At 40.6% G+C, this 20,589-nt stretch overlaps 1 protein-coding gene across 8 annotated transcripts in view; it reads right to left on the reverse strand.

Annotated features, from left to right (window-relative positions):
* Positions 1-20,589, reverse strand: part of rbfox3a (RNA binding fox-1 homolog 3a) — a 611,714-nt gene that overhangs the window by 192,777 nt on the left and 398,348 nt on the right. The window contains exon 1 of one of the 8 annotated variants that reach the window (XM_055004446.1): positions 16,856-18,189. The exons of the other annotated variants lie outside the window; for them this stretch is intronic. Coding sequence (XP_054860421.1) covers positions 16,856-16,873 — 18 coding nt within the window. The 5' untranslated portion in view covers positions 16,874-18,189. Of the gene's footprint in view, positions 1-16,855; positions 18,190-20,589 lie in introns of those variants that run through there. 8 annotated transcript variants of the gene reach the window in all.

Consider the following 20,589-nt stretch of genomic DNA (forward strand, 5'->3'; position numbering starts at 1 on the left):
TGAGTTTTGCACAACATACCATGTAATTATCTCTTGCAATTTTCCTGTTGTTTAATTTGTTTCTTTAGTTTCTTTAGCTTCACAAATTTTATATCAGAGCTGCTCAGACACACACACACAAATGGTCGGACAGACATACACACGGATCTTGATGTACATTTTTAAACCTCTGCTTAAGGATTGTTCAATGGCTGACCAGCATTCTCAGCATTTTGGTTTTAATATCAGGGTTCTGGAATTATTCTCAGATCAAAAGCTTGTCTTTTTCCCCTCATGGTTCTTATCTAGAAAGCTTCACAGTTCCAAAATTTTTGGCCAGATTTGCACATACTTGTGAAAATCCTCCCTAAAACCACTGTGCATAACTTATTATTTGATCCTAGAGGTCAGCACTAGCAACAGCTCCAATGATTTACAAGAAGAAAAAGTTAAAGATGCAGTTCATTCTCTCTATCTGCCTCAAATTACACGTTTTTATTGAGATGATAATAATGATAATGAAATGAAATCAAAGCATCCATCAATCCATGATCTATACTGCTTGTTAGGGTCATGGAGGCTACTGGAGTCCATCCAAGCTGACTCAGGTGAAGGCAGGGGACAACCTGGACAGGTCACCAGTCTTCACAGAGCTACATATAAAGACAAACAACCACACTCACATTTACACCTACAGACAATTTAGAATAATCAATTAACTTCAGCATATTTTTGGACTGTGGAAGGAAGCCGGAGTACCCAGAGAAAACCCACGCATGTACAGGTAGAACATGCAAACTCCATGTAGAAAGATCCAGCCGGGACGTGAACCAGGGATCTTCTAGCTGCAAAGTGAAAGTGCTAACCAACACGGCCCTGTGCAGCCCCAAATCAAAGCAATTCAACACAATTTAATATGGATCCACATAACGTCCTGGGTCACGTCTTGGTAACTAGAAATCAAACAGAGTCCTGAAGACCTTTAACCTAATAGCAACATTATCTAAAATATTTTTTTTCTCCCATATCTGCATAAGGCTGCTATTCTGTGGTCGAGTTCAGGAATAAGAGTTCCTGTTAAAAGCAAAGATGGAATTTTCATCAGTAACAACATGTAAACTCAGTCTCTCACATAAACACAGATGCACCACATGTCCATCCTCCCTCTGACTTCCACACAGCCTCATACACACTAGGTCCTATGATAGCAATCAACATAATCCGTGTGGTGCAGAATGTCCAGTCCAGTTTCAGTGGACATGTTCAGGTACTTTCCCCGCTCCTCTTTTATTTTTGATGCTGAATTGAAATGAACAACCAGACACCCATAGCCTGCTACTCATCTCACTCTCTTCCCACACTTCATGAAGCGAGTGCCTGTGTGCTGTTAAATACTGATCTGGGGTCAGAGATACAGAACGGGTCACACTCACTACTGACGCTGTAGTGATAGCAAACCATTGTCGAGAAGATACGGGAGTGTCGGTGCTCTGACCTTTCCCTGGTGGCCCTTCTGTAAACAGTGCTAACGATAGCTCCAGGTGATAACAGCTCCCCGGCTCACTCTTTCTTTCTTTCTTTCTTTCTTTCTTTCTTTCTTTCTTTCACACACTCCTCCCAGCTCCATCCTGCTACCCATTCCCTCTCTCCCTGTGCGGTGTTAAAGCCCAGGGTAATATCTCTCCCTCCCACTGATATCCTTTTGTACTCACAGGAAAAATCCTAGAAATCCCCTTTCCTGCTCGCCTGTTTAATCTCCTTATTGGCGTGGAGATTACAGCACAATGTGAATAGAAGAATGAGGAGCAGAAGAGCCAAGCACCCAGTGGAAACTGCTGTACTGTGATATGCTGGGACTTGAGGAATTACAAGGATGTCGAGAAAAAGATGGCCCCAAGGGCTTGACCGATAGCAGGGCTTTACCAGTAAAAATGCCAGAAATACTGTCTTCATGTTTACTGCATTTAGAACATGTAAAATATTCAAACTCTTATCTGAGAATAAAACTAATAACATTCTTTCAGATGGATAAGCATTTACTTGAGGCAGAATGAAAAAGAATTCACTGGACTGAGTTCTGGTTCTTCATTATCAAATGGAAACAACTCCACAAAATATAAAATGTACATTATTTACAGCAGGAGGCTTACTTTCAAACATTACATTTTAAATGGTTATATTTTATTTCTCTTTCTGTACATTCTCTAAAACTAAGTTTACAGATTGTGGTGCTACAGTATATTACATATTTCTCAAATATGAAAAATACCCATTCCCTAAGCTAAGACTGCCCTTGAAAATTCAGTAAAGTGAGTCAGGTGCTAATTCAACCCAGCAGTCAGTACAGTAAATCAACCCTTTTTCTCTGATGCATCAGAAAAAGTACATGGCAAGGCACGGAATTCTGCAAAATTAAATGACAGTATGTCAATTTAGGAACCATCGAACAAGGCCAGACTATAAAAACAGCAAGCAAACATTGCAGTTTGCAGTCCAAGTGCCATCTAAGTGGCATTTCTCAGGTTTTAACCATGTACATAATTCAGCCAGTGTTGACAGGTGCTGAAAAAATTCCATGCAGTTTGCTATTCCTGGTGATTATACATTTTGATTTGTGTCCTATGAAAATCCACGAGGAAAATCAATCAGGAACATCACACATACTGTATGTAGTTTAATATCAAATTGTACACGTACTATAAAATATGATGAAAAAATAAGAAACAGATGACAAGAGTTACTGTTGTTACTGTTACTGTTATTTCAGTAAAAACTGCAGTACTGTTGTGGTTTGGATTAAGTTTCAGCTCATTGCATGTTATTTTTCTTTTTTATAAATAGTTTTTCCTTGTGTTTCATCATTTATTACTCCTACAAGGAACACAGCAGAGTTATGACGATCGGCATTGGTTTGTCTGTTTGTCTGTTTGTCTGTCTGTCTGTCTGTCTGTCTGTTAGCAACATGACTCAAAAATGGACAAACGGACTTGGGTGAAATTTTCAGGTAAGGTCAGAAATGACACAAAGACCAAGTGATTAGATTTTGGCAGTGATGCGGTTTATAGTCTGGATTCACGGATTTATTAAAGATTTCTGTATCATTGCCAGACAGCAGCACGGTCACTGTAACTATGACAACGAGCAAACACTACGTCAGCTGCCTTCTGACGATCACATGATTATGATCTTGCTACAAATCCACTGCTGCGGGCCACGAATTGTTTCAAGATTTCATCCGTCGGAAATCATACAACTGAACAGCCTTGGTGGAGTACTACGCTCTCTGAGTGCTTTGCTTGGTGTATTTGCAATTGTTAACTCTGTAACTAAAATGTAGCAAAAATATTCAAAAATAGTCTTAGTACACAGAAAATTACATTTTTCACTTACTGAATCATTACTTCAGTCTGTGATGGTGCATCAACAATATCCCACTTTAATGCATTTTACCCACAATGACGGATATACAGAAAAACTGACTGCAGAATTTCAAAATAAATGTTTTCAACGGAATGCCTGTCTTATGAAAATGAGCCATGCTCCCCTGACTATCCTGTGCTTATAAAAAAAAGAGGAAACAAGTTTAGTTTTCATGTGATACAAGTTCATTATTTCATTATCAGAACAAAATATTTTCTTATCTTGAGATCATGAGATAAATCAACCTGCATTTAAAAAAAAGAATTTCAAGCTGGGCCATTTTCAACCTCTGTACCTATGGGTGTATATACTTGTTTCATATGCCTGTCTCCAATATGAGCCTGTAAAGCAGAATAATAACAGAATAACATGAAATAAAGAATATTTCCTTCACTAATCTGAGAGCAGCTACTGTTTACCAGAGCTTCAGTCACCACTGCTCAGTTGCAACATTTGTCCGTAACTATGATGAGCAGCCGCAGACATGGATGAACTCAAGCTTTACTGAGTGGACACTGGCAACACTTTGTCCATTTAACAGTTTGACACCATTCTTGCAGTGTAGAATTACATGGATTACACGGCTGATCGCCAGTGCCTCACGGCCACACAGCCTCTGAAATGAATATGGAGAGGAGCAGAGATCCACACAGATGCTGCAGCCCTTATAACAGTGGTTGCAGGGACAACCACACTTCCTGCCTGCTAGCTTGTCGCTGTGCTAAATGAAGTGTGCAGCCGGCTACAGAGTAATGTCAAGTATTGGCATGGAGAAGTTTATTAAGATAGCTTATGGAAGATGTGGCATGTGGCACATTATAGTCATGTAGCTTCATTGCCAAGTTGACAGCCTGCTGCTATTGTCCAACCTCTGTACACACACTGATACACGAGTTTACCAATAAATCAGGCCTTAATGTACCTTTTACTGTAGCTTAGTTTTAGCCCTTCGTGCAGCCAACTTCTGGTGTGACTGGCATTATTCTGTTTTTTGATTACTGTACATGCACAGCCATCAGCATTGACACTGATTATCTCAATACAATGGGATATTCTGCTGGGAAACCTTGGTTCCTGGCATTCATGTGAATGTTACTTTGACAAGTAACACCCACCAAAACATTTTTGCAGACCAAGCACACACCCGTGGCATTGGCACTCCCCAGCCAAGCAATGCATCCTACCACACTGCTAAGAACTGAAGGTGTTGACTGCATCTCCCAACTTCCCAGATCCCAACCTGACCAAGTATCTATGGGATGTGCTGGCAAAAGCCCAATCCACAGAAATCTCATCCCACAATGTATAGGACTCAGTGGAACCACTGTCCTTAATATGTGGTCTCAGGACCCTGTTTTGAGGAAGCACCAACAAAATTTGTGACATTTGACCACTGGGCAGTGCCGTATAAGCAAAAAGGTGTGCTGCTTAATGACTCGTATCTGTATGCTAGATCCTTTGACTGAATTGCTCTTTGTTCTTTTTGTCTTACCCTCTGTTATTGATAACCAACTATACGCAAATTAACCACTATTCGTCCTTGTGTTTACGCACAGCCCCTTCCCTACCCTCTGATCCACCCTCTGACATCCCTATAAAAGAGGTACTCTGAAAATGCTCTGGGTCGGCTTACCTTCACAGACTCGTGCTCTGTGTTGGTAAACCCACTGTATACCAGAATACCAATAAACACCCTACTACAGCAAACTCTGCAGAACTAAGAGTGAAATTTCTGCAACACTCTTGATGTGTTGCCTAAAACAAATGATTCTTGTGTCTGGCAATACACTGGGAGGTCCTGAGTCCAAGACATACCAACTTATCATGTCAATCTTGTTGATGTGAAGGCCTTATTGGATTTACCTGAAAACTTTAAAATGTTTTCACAGGCTACAGATTTTTTCCAATCAGCACCAAAATTGTCAGACATAATTCTCAAACCATAGCTCACGAAAGTTATCAGACGGATTTTTAGATCTTTAAAACCATTTGTCTGATAGTGCCAGCTGAAACTGCCAGCCAAGCCTCCACACAGAGAGTGGGTTCATATCTCATCAGCTGTTTCATCTATTGACACCAACTTGATGCATTCACCCGGCACCCTTCTTGAGGGTGTCAAAAGAAAATGTATCATTTCACCACTGGAGAGGCTCTGCAGTAAGCAAAAATGTGTTTTTCCTATTACTATTTGATGTGTTGGCCTTATAAAAGCGGTTGTTATTTCTAGTGATATCTAGGAGATCTAGGAGATGGGACTTCATATCATGTTGACCAAGTTTATGGGGAGCTATATTGCATGTAATCCTCGGAACCCCTAAACTCGCCTGCAGGCTTGAAAGCATGATGTCTTCAAAAAAAAAAAAAAAGACAAATATTGCAACATTTAAAGAGAGACAGAAACTGTAAAAACAGAAAGACTCACCATATCACCACTCAGACTAAACTTGGATGACATATTCAGTATCCTTTTAACTTTAAGATGGCCAACAAATCTTGAAGTGTTTGCCATCACATCCAAACTGCACTAATTTTGATTACAAAATTAGTGCAGAAATTGAATCTAGCTCCAGATAAAAAACATGGTACCATTTAATATCACCCCACTTTTGCAATGGAAACCATCAGAAAATGATAATTGCAAGACAGTGCATTTAACATCAGAATCAATTTCACCCCAATCAGATACACTACTGTTTAAAAGTTTGGGGTCACCCAGGCAATTTCATGTTTTCCATGACAACTCACACTTTTATTCATGTGCTAACATAATTGCACAAGGGTTTTCTAATCATCAATTAACCTTTCAACACCATTAGCTAACACAATGTAGCATTAGAACACAGGAGTGATGGTTGCTGGAAATGTTCCTCTGTACCTCTATGGAGATATTCCATTAAAAATCAGCTGTTTCCAGCTAGAATAGTCATTTACCACATTAACAATGTCGAGACTGTATTTCTGACAAATTTAATGCTATCTTCATTGAAAAAAAAAATGCTTTTCTTTCAAACATGAGGACATTTCTACGTGACCCCAAACTTTTGAATGCTGGTGTATGTTTTCTGTTTGATCTCTTACTAAATAGTGCCTTTTTCAAGTACAATTTGGTTTCCTACCGATAAAAGCACATATATGGATGACACCTGGGTCAAATCAAAACCAACGAAGTAGAAGCTTTCACAGAGCATATCAGCTTGGTGGACAGCAGCATCTATTCTAGGGGTGGCAGGCATCAAAACTGGAGTACCAGTGAGAGTTTTACAAAATATAATCTACTGTCAGCAAAATCTACAAAAGAACTGATACAAGTACCAACCCCTTGAACTAGCGATATACTCTGAATATACACAAGGTACCCCAGAAAAAAACATAGCAAGCCCGAAACCCACACAACAGAGCAAATTCAGTGTTTCACAGTGTATTATTTAAACTGTAAGTGCAACAGTGTATTCTTTGTGAACTGACAGTGCAAAATTCAACATATAGTGCCCTGTTCAGTCCAACCCTAGACTCAGTTTGTCAGGCTCTCCATCACTGTTCTTCTCTACTCAGTAAAACTGTCTCCTCAGTTCCTTTGCTAAATCAGGTTTTCTGGATATAGTCAGAGTGAAAGCTCATGTCAAAGGCTGAGCTTTTTATGCTGCTTTGTGCCAGAAATTGGGATTTTACCTCCTGTGCTTTGGTTCAATTCTGGTTGTTGGTTCCTGAGAATATGTAGATGCCCATGGTGATGAACTGAGGAATGGGAAATAGCCTGCAATGACTGGCTTTTTTCAGTGTGCTCTCACAGTTAGCAGGCCGACCAGAGACACTTGGTGACAGACTGACATGTTGTCTATGTATGGTGGCTCATGAGTATTCACTATATTCCATCTGAATGCAGCCATTCATCCTTCTAGGTGTATGAGCAAGTGTAACATAGGAGGTGTACCCTTAAAGGTGCTGATTGCCACAAAATTTACAAGACAGGATGTCAGAAAAGTAAGCAAAGTAATGGTATATATGCAGGTCAACCAAAGGAGCCAATGGCACAGCAAGGAGAACCTGCTCCTCAGACTCAGCAATCCCCCTACATCTGAAGGCCAATGAACACTCATGGGCAGCATTGTACACATTTTTGACAGAGAAGACAAATTTGTTGAGAGTAAAGCCTTAAATACCTGGAACTTCCTACCAGATAGTTAGGGCTGAGGAAGCTTCTTGGATAAGAGGTGAAATGTCTTCTACAGAGATGTAACTGAGGCGTTACAATCCTGTTTTTGTTTTCATTACATGTCTAAATATAGACTGTTATGGTGTTAATATTAGTGTTCTTCAATAAATTATTACAATAATTAGAAATCCTTAATTCTAATACTGATTTCCATAAAGCTAGCATTAAACACAATTTCAAACACTAACGTGTCTGAAATAGTGGCACAGCAACTTTAGGTATAGGTATAAACAGCACTGCTTTTATATCTGCAACCATGTAGCCCACTGGCTGACTGAGCAGTGACCCCATTGTGTAGATAAACTAGGTAGTAACTACACTGCCAAAGCTAATGTTTGGTAACCACCTTAGAGTCAAACAAGCTCCATTATACATGTCCAACAGAGAAACAAAAGTCAAGTAATAATATAACACCCACTTAGGATGTTTGTAGTCCATTAAATGGCCTGTTATCATCAAATATCATTCCAACACATACGGACCAGTAGGGACCTCTTCCACCTCCATAGGTTCAGTAGATGCATATCATTCATTACGATTGCTGATAAAACAAAAGTAACCCTAAAATGATTATTGAAATCTAATGGTCTTGTGAGTAAGTGCATATAAAATCTCTGATGGAATTGACACCCTTGACATATGGAATATGGTTATAGTAGTGACAGGGTGTGTATTACCCTAAACCACCATCATTTTCTAAAACTAACCAGTAGTTTTTGTGTCTACAAAGTCAGATATAGGATCCAAGCTCAAGTTCTTCTGGGTGACCGTCCACTACTCTTTGTAAATGAAACAACACAGCTACATTATTGTTAAATGAGGTGATAACGGTCTACTGAGCCTACTAGAAGATGGTGGAGGCCTTACTGGTCCATATGAATGGAAATGATTTTTGATCATAGCTAAGCCATGTGATGGGCTGATACCATATGAAACAGGTGATTAGTAATGGTAAAATCAAGAACTTCTAAACACAAGTGCTACATTTGGCCTACACTTTAATCTCCATTTCAGTCTGCTTTCTCTTTCCCCTCACTCCAATTCTCCTCTTGTCACTTCAGCACAAGCAAACAGAGCACAGATACCCATCACACTCGCAGTTATGAGGAACACCAGCTATAAGATGTTCATTTTTCTTTCTGAAAAGAATTTATTTTTGATCTTTTTTTTTTTATTTGCACAAAACAAACACTCATAAAACCCAACTACTTGTGCTTCGCTGAATACCAGATTCGGATTGGGCTCCAGCCCTACTGTAGACCTTAACACTCTCAGTGTTCTGCTGCTGCTCTGACACTAACAGCCAGAGTCCAGTCAGGCTTCGTTCAACACCACTGGGCTCAGAAAGCCTGTATCAGCCTGATTGTTAAATGTCCTGTAGGTTGCACTTTAGTGTTCACCTTGTGAAACTATTTAAAATGCAAGGGGGGAGTATTTGGACTCAGAAGTGTTTCTAGGTTTTAGCAATGTCTGGGGCTAAGCTCAGACCATGTGGGGTTGAGTTTAGCCCAAATTGTATTTAATTTTGTTGTGTTGTATGACATTACGCTTCATCTGAAAATCTTGAATTTGAACTTTTATTGATTATGTTTAAAAAAAATGTTCTGAACAAAATGGATTGGTTATTAATTTTTTTTTGCTTTGTGCTGTACAAATAAAATCATCAGCCTGACAATGTGATGGCAGCAGAGTAGTTGGTCAAATACACAAATGTTTTCATCCATTGAGGGAATATCAGGTGTTTACATCTTCTCATCTTAAATGTCTCCTCAAGTATCCAGCATCCTTCATCTATGTCACCAAAGTCATAGTCATCATGTGTTACCTTAGACGTTGTTTGCATAACCTGTTAGCATGGAATTATGTGCTCTGTAAGAATTTCAGGTAAATTTTCAAGATATGCATATGTTGGATAATTTTGGGAAGTCTGCTTCATTCAGTAGGTGCACAAACTGCCATTTGGTAGACGGACAATAAAGGCTATTTAAGACTGTTTAACACATTCATGTAGGTTGGTTGTAATAACAAAAATAATCATTAACATTGTTTTGTGTTCCTTTTGTGTGCGTGTATTATCACAAAGTGTTTAAGCAACCATCAGCACACACGACAGTTTTCAGAAATTATGAATTGGGGGAATTTAGACAAAACTACAAACTACTTCCTGTAGTCTAGTTGATAAACTCATTCTGTGATTCAGTGAACAGACAATCAGTGTTTCAACATAGTTCTTGCAAAGAGCGGCTCCCCAAATTATCTGGATGCATAATATGAAGTGAAAGACTTCTCAGATCAATCCAAAAATAGAGGTGCAGAAGAAAACGTTGCACCACTACAACACTGGTAGTTCAGTGATCTAGAAGTGGCATGAATGTCACATTTTCCAATGTAATAATACAGTAGTCTCTCTTCTGTTGTGGGGGTTACAGTCCAAAACCCCCCACGATAGATGAAAATCCACGAAGCAGCAACCATATTTATTTTGTTATTTATATATATTTTAAGGCTTTCTAAACCCTCCTGACACACCACACAACACCGCAGAGCACCACTATGTGCAGTGATTAGGCGTCTATGAACAAGGCCAGAACGCAGTGGAGACTGAGGCTACGGTCACTGAGCCAATCAGCACCCAGCGCTTTACACTGCGCATTTTATTTCGATTAAATATTCTTTTAATATGTCTTAATTATTACTTTTAATATATTTTTTATATTGTTTTATTTTTTTCAGCTTGAAAATGCTTATTTAACCGCAAAAATAATTAAAATAATGTAGCGACCATAGAGCCGGTTGCTATGACTGCACTGTTGTGCTGCAATGCACCATGGGAGTTACTGTCATTATTGTGGTTTCTATTAGTGTTACAGTGTTATTAGTATTTTATTGTGTTTTTGTGGTTTAGTCAGCCTAGTTAGTTTGGTTAAATATTATGTTGTCAGGACTGTGAGTGTGAAATGTAGTGTGTTTGATGATTTCCTGCCACATTTAGTGTAATGTCTGCTCTGTGTGTGTCAAAATAAAAGCATCTGCCAGTTGCAGCGTTCCTATATACCACAAAATCCATGATACCAAATGCAATTTAAAAATCATTGATACAGTGTTACCACGAAAAGTGAACCGCGATACGGTGAGGGACCACTGTACATCTAATCAGGTTTGGATCCTAAAAACTACTGTCATCCAACACTAACTGGTTGTCGACATGTGCCAGCAATACGTCAAATGTAGAGGCATTCTCGCTGGTGGGAGTTTGGTTTAAACTTTACCTTTTGTTCTTACTGCTGCCCGACAGTTAAGCGGAAGCAGCACTGATTGCACCCCATGCCAGTAGAGTGTGCACCTCCATGCCAAAAGAAGGCTGCAGAGAACTGATCCTGAATAGAAGAAGATGTTACCCAGCCCCACCCAGTCGCTCATTATCTCTGCATCCACACACAGACAGTAGCAAGTGTTTAGGAATTAGATTAAAGGTTTGTGATTAGTAAAAAAAACACTCGAAGCCTGGAAGCCTGATATTGGGCTTCCACTAATGAAGAGACTACCTGCTCTTTCTCTAAAAAGAAGTGAGTGAGCTGGAGAACCTGTCACAGTTGGAGTAAATCTAAGCCTAAGCCCAGCTCAAGTTAAAGGTACAACAGCAGGATTGGATGAAGCTTTATCCCTAACGCCTTCAGAGCAGGGGCATCTGAGCTGGAGGTAGAGCGAAGGGGGTCAAAACTAAGACAAGCAGCAGAATAAGAGGAGTTTAAAGGATACGATCTCTATTCTGGAGCAGGTCCTCATTTCACCGTCTAGCGCTCCGGCAGGCCTCCCTCTCTCTCCTCTAACCCATGCAGTCCCCTGCTCGGCACACTCAATTATTTATCAGCTTACAGACGCACTGAGGAGAGGAGAGGGAGGAGGCAGCTGCAGACCTCCTCTCCGCTCTACACTGTTGCTCTTGTCTTTCATTCCTCTCCTTTTCAAAAGTGACCATCCCTCCATCTCCATCCTTCCATGTACAGCATGAATAATTAACACTAATGACCCAGCGGTGCAAACAAGAGGAAGAGAAACACGCTGGTCATCACCTTTTCCCTTCCTTCTTTTCTGTGTCTCTGAGAAGCACCAGACTCCTGAGCAACCCTCAAGCTGCTCTCTTCCTTTTGCAGTCCTTTTCTCTTTCTCTTCCCTCCAACTCCACCTTCGATGTACCTTTTCATTAGTTCCGGCTACTTGCTTTGTTTCCTCTCTTCCATCCCCTGTTATTTTCTTACATCCCTAACACCGGAGGTCTTTGTTCTCGCCAACAGTCTCTGAAGGGACTCATGGAAGAACTCTGTTACTGTTGTCAGACCGGCATCAAGAAGATCAGTGCAAGCTCAGCACTGCATGTGTGTGTGTGTGTGTGTGTGTGTGTGTGTGTGTGTGTGTGTGTGCAGAAGTACTGCAGCATAGCGAGTTCATGATCCAACATAACTAAATACGTTTATCTATACGTCAAAAGCATTAAAAAAATTCTGTTTCAAAAAAACAACCCGTGCAAGTGTGCATTTAGCAGCGCATGTCCAATCAGAGCCTGCAATACGTTGTGTGTGTGTGTGTTTGTGTAAACATACAGTAGCCATGCAACAACAGCTTGATAATTTTTGTGCGTGTGTGTGTGCGTACGTATATGCACATTTCTTGTGTGTGCTTACAGTATATTTGTGTCTCTGAGAAAGAGTGCGAGAGAGTTGGTAAGCAGTGGTGATAAAGAGGAATAGCTAATGTCAGCTGCACTGGCATCTGCCTCCGTATCAAAGCCCCCTGCTCGCTTCATATCTGCAGACAGCCACCAGCAACAGACTCTCCATCATTAGCTACTGTACAGCAGATCGGACTGAAAGGGAGAGAGAGATAGAGTTGCTGAGGCAAAAGAGGGAAAAGATAAAGTGAGAAAAAATGCCTAAAAGAGGTAGAAATGCGGGCAAAGCTCACCAATGAACACCACAGCAGATCCACTAAGGCCACGACAGCATGTTACTCCTCTGTCCTTTCATTCTTATTTTCCTCACTTACTGTATTGTTTAATGAAAATACCCTTTTTTCAGAATCATTAACAGAGATTCAAACCCTGTCATCAGTAGAATTGCTGGGGAAAAATGGAACACCAAACTTGAGCAAATTCAGACCATTTTGTGTTAAAGCAGATGCTCTTTTGTCAACAAGAAGTTAAAGGCAGAACGGTGTGGGTGGTTACAGAAGGGAGAAGGCTGGCAGCTCAAAAAAAATGATCTGTGCATCTGTTTGATTGCTGCTTGGTTACAATTAGACTTTTAAAGCAATTATAGTATAGTGAACCCTGGATTATGGCACTAAATGGGCTAAACTAAGCCATTCAGTTACTTCCCACAATGTAGCTGAGCATATGTTGTGAAACTTCACAGTAAAATACACCAAACCTGTATATAACTCCAGAAAAACTTAACAGATATAACAGTGCTATATCTGCTGCTTGTATTAAGCGTGAGAAGGAAAACGATTCATTTTTCCATTGTATTTGGCAATGCAAGGAAATACAAAAATTCTGGCGAGAAGTGAAACTAAGTATTTTACAGACTCAAGTACTCTTAGTCCCACAGCTATTTATATTAGGTTTATATCCAGATAATTTGTAAATTAAAAAGAATCAACGAATATATGTAGATTTAAGCATTTTAATGGCAAAGAGAGTAGTATCTCTCTCATGGAAAAACATGAGAAGAGCAAGCAGGTGGTTGTCTGAGCTATCTTCACCCTTCCCCTTAGAGAAAATTACCTACACAATAAAACACCAACAAGACCATTTTCATTAGATACGGGACCCCTTCATTTACTATGTTTCAAGAACAGATTTATCATGTGTGATGGAAGAATCCAGAGGCATGTAAACAGTGGCCCTCTGCACCCAATAGGGTAGAAATGTGCTTCCTCCCCCATTTCCTTTGTGATACAGTGAACTGAAATGGACTATCACTCACTAACTTGATCCCCAACCAGGAATTGGAATAATCTGAGGGGGTGGTAAGGGGTTGACATGTTTGTTTAATGCATGTAATTGTATCTCTTTGTTATGCTGTGAAAACAAGAAAAAGAATGTTTTTTTTGTTTTTTTTAAATTGCACCAAACTATGGGTTCTACTGAATCACAATGCAAAATAAGGCCATAAGGTTTGTAGACACTGAGCATCAGACCAGTGCAGCCGTAGCTTGGAAGCACACTCCTTGCTGGACTTGCTGGGCATTTCTGCACCCCAGACAGACAGTTGGAATGTGCTCCAAGCCTCCTGGAGGTCTGCAGTACTGTGGGCTTCTTCAGGCGAAGGTCAGTACATGCTGTATTGCCGTGTTTCCAACTCCACGTCAATAAAAAGCCTTTACACACTTTCAGCCGAATCTCCTGAACCTGCTGTCTAGGCCCAACTCCCATGACAGGCACTGCGGAAACACAGACTCACACTCACACAGTGTGATGGAGCTGCTAATCCACATGATATTTAACCCAAGTAATGGGACATAGATAAAGCGTGCCGGGAGCTAGATAAGTGGCAGATGTTGACTTCAAAATGATGTGTTTTGTCACTTTCTATGCTGATGTTTTATATTAAATAACAGAATGAACTCTTGTGTTTTTACCTCTGTGCATGAACAGAAAGTCCAGTGAGCGGATACACAATGATGCATCATTTAATCATGCATTTAAAAACATGTGCTGGCAGATGCGATTGTTCACTTCAGGGATTTTGTTCCAAAATGTTCTCTTTTTATCATTAAATGCCAGTAAATTTTTTAAATGAAAACCTGCGAAAAATGCTGTTCATGCACAGTGAAATGAAATAATTTCACCTTAGTAAAGCTGAATTTTCAAAATCTGCCACAAACACGACAATAGTCACAGCAGAATTCAGTAATAATTGGAATGTCCAGCAAAGCGCTTTATAGGGAAACCGAAATAGAAGACTCACAGATTTTGACTTGTCATTCAAACTATTTAAAATCCATCAGTGATGCATGCTGGAAGAGAACTCAAAGCATTCTTATTCCTTCTTTTTTTTTTTTACTGCTTTCCAACTCACTAGTGACAGTGCAAACTTCCACACACCAGGTGAAAAATATCATGGGACCGCTATGGTTCTGTTCACCATGGTCCCGTCATATCCAAATGACGTCAGAACAAACAAAATAACTCTGTCTGGATCGATTCATCACTGCAACAGTTAGCCGAAGTCAGCCGTGTTAAATATTAATGCTAAACAAGACCATATGAACAACACAGGTAGCATCACAGGACGAAAATATGCCTCATCTAAAATTCACAAAGACCACACAATAACACAGGCTTCACTTGCTGAAGCGTTATTAACAGTTTGGTTGCACTTTGACAACCTTTCACGTGAATTTGCCATTTAAAAGCAATTAATCAATGTCATCATAACTTCATATCTCTCTCGAACATCTCTTTAATTTGCTTGTTTGGCTTCGTGCTGGAGATTTCAAAATTGCACAGTTGCAGCCACTGACAGTTTGAAGTGATCAGAAGATGTAATTACACTAAATGAACATTTTGTTAAATAAATCCAACAGACTGGACCATTGTGCAATTTGATTAAAGGAACTGAGAGATGCACACAGTCTGATGTGATGCTGCATTGGAGCCTTTTTTTCCCCTCCAGACTTAAATCCTTGAAATTTCCGTCCTAATGGGTGCCTTCTGTAGGGAGATTTAAAGTACAGCAGCATCGCACAAAACGAAAATCACCCATCAATGTAAACAACAAACAGCAGCAAGATTTGTCTTGCTCATCTAGTCAGTGATGTGAGTGCATGCAGCACTCTCACACTCCTGTGTTCACTGAGGCGCCACATTAAATTAAAAAAAAAAGTGTAAGATACTAAATCACTATACTTAGTTTGGGAAAAGAAATAATTACAAAAAACACTGTCATGATAATATAAAAATGGTCGCTGTTCTGATCCAGTATCATTTGTAAATACAAATGTAATATTTTTATATTTAAGTTGTGATTTTAAAATCTAAAAAAAATCCCTCAAACTTTAAAAATCTCATGTGATAAACTAATACAAGTATATAGTTATGTTGTTTGACAAATTGGGCTTTGTCACTTTTGTAAAGCAAGTTTTAAAGTAAAACCAAACTTGAATGAAACACAGCTTTTCTTCCAACCTCCTTTATGTGAAGTAGTAATTGAATTCAAACAAGGGCAAACTGTGAAAACAATGTCTGCAGAAACACTGAGATGGAAACTGGATATGGTCGGCAGCAGTAAAAGTCTGGATATATACAATATATGTGGTTTTGTATGTAAATGTTTGTATGTAGGATGAATTATTCAATTTGTGAGATATAAATAAAAGAACTTCATTTATTCCTTGCACTCCTTTTTCGCCACATCCATATTTATAGGTGACATTGGCACACGAAACCTTGCCTGGAGTGTTACACAGCAACAGCATCACCTCACATACATGACTGCGTTAAACCTGAGAGTGCCTGAAACACCTTAACATTGCTCTTTAACATGTTGAGCCTAATTCCTACTCTACTGAGAGATTATTTGTTCCTCTACCGATGGAAAACTCTCCCTACCTGTTGGATGGCTGTAATCCTTTTGGAGGGAAAACAAGCAAGAACACTGTTGTGTTTCTGACACTTTGGACACACATGGTTGCCTCCTCATCTTCGTGTTTAAGTGCACGATTCTAAACATCTCATTCTAACAAATGATCTCAATTAATGAGGATAAATTCTGCTGTATCACCTACAGTAAATTCTCTAAGGTCAGACTCATAAAACAAGAGATCATGTTCTTGCTTACTACAGCAGCAGAGATGGAAAGTATCACTGTAACCGGGGTGCACTTTATCAATGACAATAAAAACGCCGGATCATTAATACAAGCCTGTGTGAGTGGGACGTTGTATAAACCTTTATGCCTTGTCACTTTATTCACTCTCCTGCACACAGGTGGCAGCTCAAAAGAAATCCTTTCCTACTCCTTTTACTTTCTGGTACAAGATTTAGAAAAAGCATCGGCAAACAAGTTCAGCACCTCTGATCTGTTAAGTCGATGTGCTAAAACTTAAGCGCTGAGATTAGAGAACAAGCAGAGAAACCCACACAGAATGTCAGCATCACGTACGTTGTTGTTGTTGTGTGAATGTGTGTGTCCCTGGTCCCTCGGTAATGTTCAGGAGCTCTCGCAGGGCCCCAGTACTCACCCAGAAATACATCATCATCTCGGCTGAGAGGGGATGGGAGAGCAGGGGGTGGAAGACAGGGCTATGCAAGGACACTGGAGAGGCCAGAGCTCTTCCTCTTTGTCCGCCTGTCTTTTTTGTTGATGTGTTTTCAGTACGTCTGTCCTGTTCTGCTCTGGTCTTCTTCTTCCTCTTCTCCAATCGCTTGACTTCGTTTTTGGTTTTGTCTGTAAAGTTTTTTTGAAAAGGCTTTTTGTTTCTGTCAGCACTGACTGCTAAGTGTTATCGGACGACCACTTAATTGCCCCTGTGTTTGTGGTTTTGTAAGTATAAAGTCCTTTTTTTTAATTTGGGTCCCTCTGCCCCTAAAGGCAGTCGGTCTTGCTGTCCTGCTGACTCTTCTGAAGCATGACTCTGCCTCTCAGAGCGGCCGCCAAGGCTCTGACTTTGCTTCTCTTCCACCTGAACCATTCAAAGAAGTCTTCCTCAGCCTCTTCGCCGTAGGGGGAAGGAAAGAGAGAGAAGGAATAAGAGAGAGGCAACAAGCAGAGAGAAAGTGCTGCGATGCGTAGTTACTGTACCTCCCCTCCGCTTTTTATTCTTTCTTTCACTTCTCTTCACTTCTCTTCCTTCTTCTGCTTCTTATTCCTCTTCTTGTGCAACTTGCCACCCTTTTCTGAGTGCTCAGCTCTTTCTGGGTCCTTTTTCAACGTGTTTGCTCGATGTTAACTATCCCTCTGTTCCCTGCCTCCTCTCAGTCTGAGCACACTCTCTCCCTTTGCTTTGCTTTCCTTCGTCTCTCATTCCGGGTGGCTCCCGTTCAGCAGCTCTGCTCTGAGTGAAGGCAAGTCTGAGACGGACTTTCTCCTACAGCGTCCCTGGGTGAAGAGCGCTGGAGAGGCTGGGGGGTGTAAAAGCTGGAGATCACCATGCGGTACAGTAGCACAGAAGCTTTCAAGCAGAGAGAGAGGAGGGAAAAGGGAGAGAGGAAGAAAAAAGAGAGATTGAGAAGGAGGGAGGAGGGAGGAAGAGACGAGCTGGTGGAGGGATGCTGGTGTTGCAGAGACACGCTGGAAGTGGAGGACGGCGAGAGGCTGGAGAGAAGTTGTGGGGAAGCCGACGGAGGAGCCGGAACGAGTATGGCAAGGCAAGATGCACTGCAGAGCTCTCTAGAAAGAGACAAAGATGGAGCAGCTTGGCTTGATGTTGCATATGCTAGAGAGTCAATGATACCAGCCGTCTTCATTAAGTTGCACTGGGAGTGCTGGGGAGGAAGAGGAGGACTGGAGGTTCGGTGGTGCTCTGTGGGGTGGTCAGAGGCAAGACAGCCATCAAACAAAACACAATTTGGAGCGCTTGTAAGAAGAGAGGGGTAGAGGAGGAAGAGAAGTCAAAGAGATAAAAAAAAAAAAAGCTACACTGAAGCTGCTGATTCTCTTTGTTGTTCTTTTGTTCCTTGTGTGTTTTTTCTTTCTGGAGGAGGGAGGGAGCGGTTGTGTGCGCTTGTGCTGATGTGTCTGTGTGTATGGATGGATGCATGTGTGCTGCTGGGGTGTATTGGCTGATTGGTCGAGCTGGTCTGGCCCACAGCAGCGCAGAGGGAATATTGTAGGCTGCATGCTCAAGCTGTGCACAAATGTGTGTGTGTGTGTGTGTGTGCCAAATGTTTTACATCTTTGATTCTGTAAAAATGTGTTTACAAATGAGCTGTACATCTTGTATGTCTCCCTCCCCCCCGACCCCTCCAAACACACACACACACACACACACACACACACACACACACACACACACACACACACACACACACACACACACACACACACACACACACACACACACAAGCACACACACACACACAAGCACACACACACACATTGACGAAAACAGGATTTTTGCACTTCAGTATGGGCTGCGTATCTGCATCATTACATACATGTATATTGTGTGTGTGTGTTCTGCATACACTTGATTGGTGTGTTTGCAAAGTGGCCACAGACAGAGAGAGAGAGAGAGAGAGTGGAAGGGTTGGATGCTGTAGCCTGCCTCAACACCACCTCCAACCTCCACCTCCACCCCCACCGCCACCACCGTCATAGCAAATGCACTACTGAGGCGAGCTGCCTTTTTAACCCCTGTACTGCCTGAAATACTGCACTGCACACAGTGCTGGCAACAACGGAAATGCTTGGCCGCTCCCATGCCGCTCTATTTGACTTCAATTACACGCACAGTAAAGGGGCTCAAACTCAACTACATTATTTGTTTTCCAGAAATTAAAAACAACCATCAATGTTGTTACTCATGGACTGTGATCTTGTTACTACTGTCAGCACAAGAAAGACACGCCACGAAAATGTACATCTAAAGTGAAATCAGTGGATTTTAGAAGCAACTAACCACACTCAGTTATATCAACTTTTCTCTTTGCTGAAGGATAAACTGGATAATTAAAGTCTATCTAACAGTAAACCACTGAAAAAAGTAAGCGTTCTGAGTGTTTCATACTGCAAGAAACTTTTACCAAAAGAAATTGACAGATATGTAAAATATGGTTTCAGGTGGTGAAGACATATTCACTACTATGTGCTCTGAAATGCTGGTGGCATGTCCAGTCAATCAATCAATCAATCACACTTTATTTATAGAGCGCTTTTCATACAGTTAAAAATGCAACGCAAAGTGCTTTACAACATTAAAAACATTAAAAACAAGAATATACATAATCGTAACATATATGAACATATATGCACACAACTGCAGAAGCACACACACATACATACACACAGACCCATACATACACAGACACACACATGCCCACAGACACACACTCCCACACTGACAGTAGGGAGACATGGCATGGCACTGATGACTGTGGAAAACGCCCCCATCCAGTGAAGGTGTTGCAGCCCAAATGTAAAGTACCAACCACGTAAATAGACTTGAGTTCTATTTAACCAAATGGGTCAGATGTGAAATCACAAATGTGCATCATAGTTACAGAATATTTTCATCACTTAATGGCTGTGGATTAAGTTACTTATTGTAATAAACTAGGCACACAGGCCAACTTACAGTACTGGTGGGCTTACAATGCCATCAATGACACCAGGTCTCTTAAGGAGGAGAAAGATAGTCGATGTGGCCCCATACACCTGAAACAGCAGATTATCTATGAATTACAGCTGCACATGTCCTTTTAGCATTAACCCCTTCAAGCCTGAATTTATTTACTATTAAATTTACCCAAAACTTTTGCATGTTTCTGCTTTCCAGCTGATGGTAAAATAAAAAGAGATTGTAAATTTGTCTATAACACATAGATCAGATATATAATAATAATAACAGATATACAATAATTAGGTCCCACTCCGACCGGTCCTGTGAGAAACCAGTGCTTGCAAAAGGTTCCGAGGTACGTATTGATATGCACAAGCAGGCATTGGGGGAATAAATATGCTATCTTGGCTGCAGTCTGAATGAAAGTGGTATGTTGCGAATTTGCAGCAAGGAGTTAACACTGCAATATGTGCATGTGTAATTGTGAGAAAATCGGTGTGGGATGTACAGGGTAAATTAAAGTAAATGAACTCAAATACATTGTGCTAGAACTTTTTTCGCTTCTTGGTACAAAAAGAAAAAATGCAGAGTTCTCATTTTGTATGACTAACTAGTCATACAGCAACTGTGCTTTCCTCGGACTGAAGTTTCTTTTTAAAGACACGGAGTTTGCAGGCTGCAATATCGATATTTGA

This window comes from Amphiprion ocellaris, chromosome 18 (assembly GCF_022539595.1).
Source record: "Amphiprion ocellaris isolate individual 3 ecotype Okinawa chromosome 18, ASM2253959v1, whole genome shotgun sequence".
Taxonomy (NCBI): Eukaryota; Metazoa; Chordata; class Actinopteri; family Pomacentridae; genus Amphiprion; species Amphiprion ocellaris.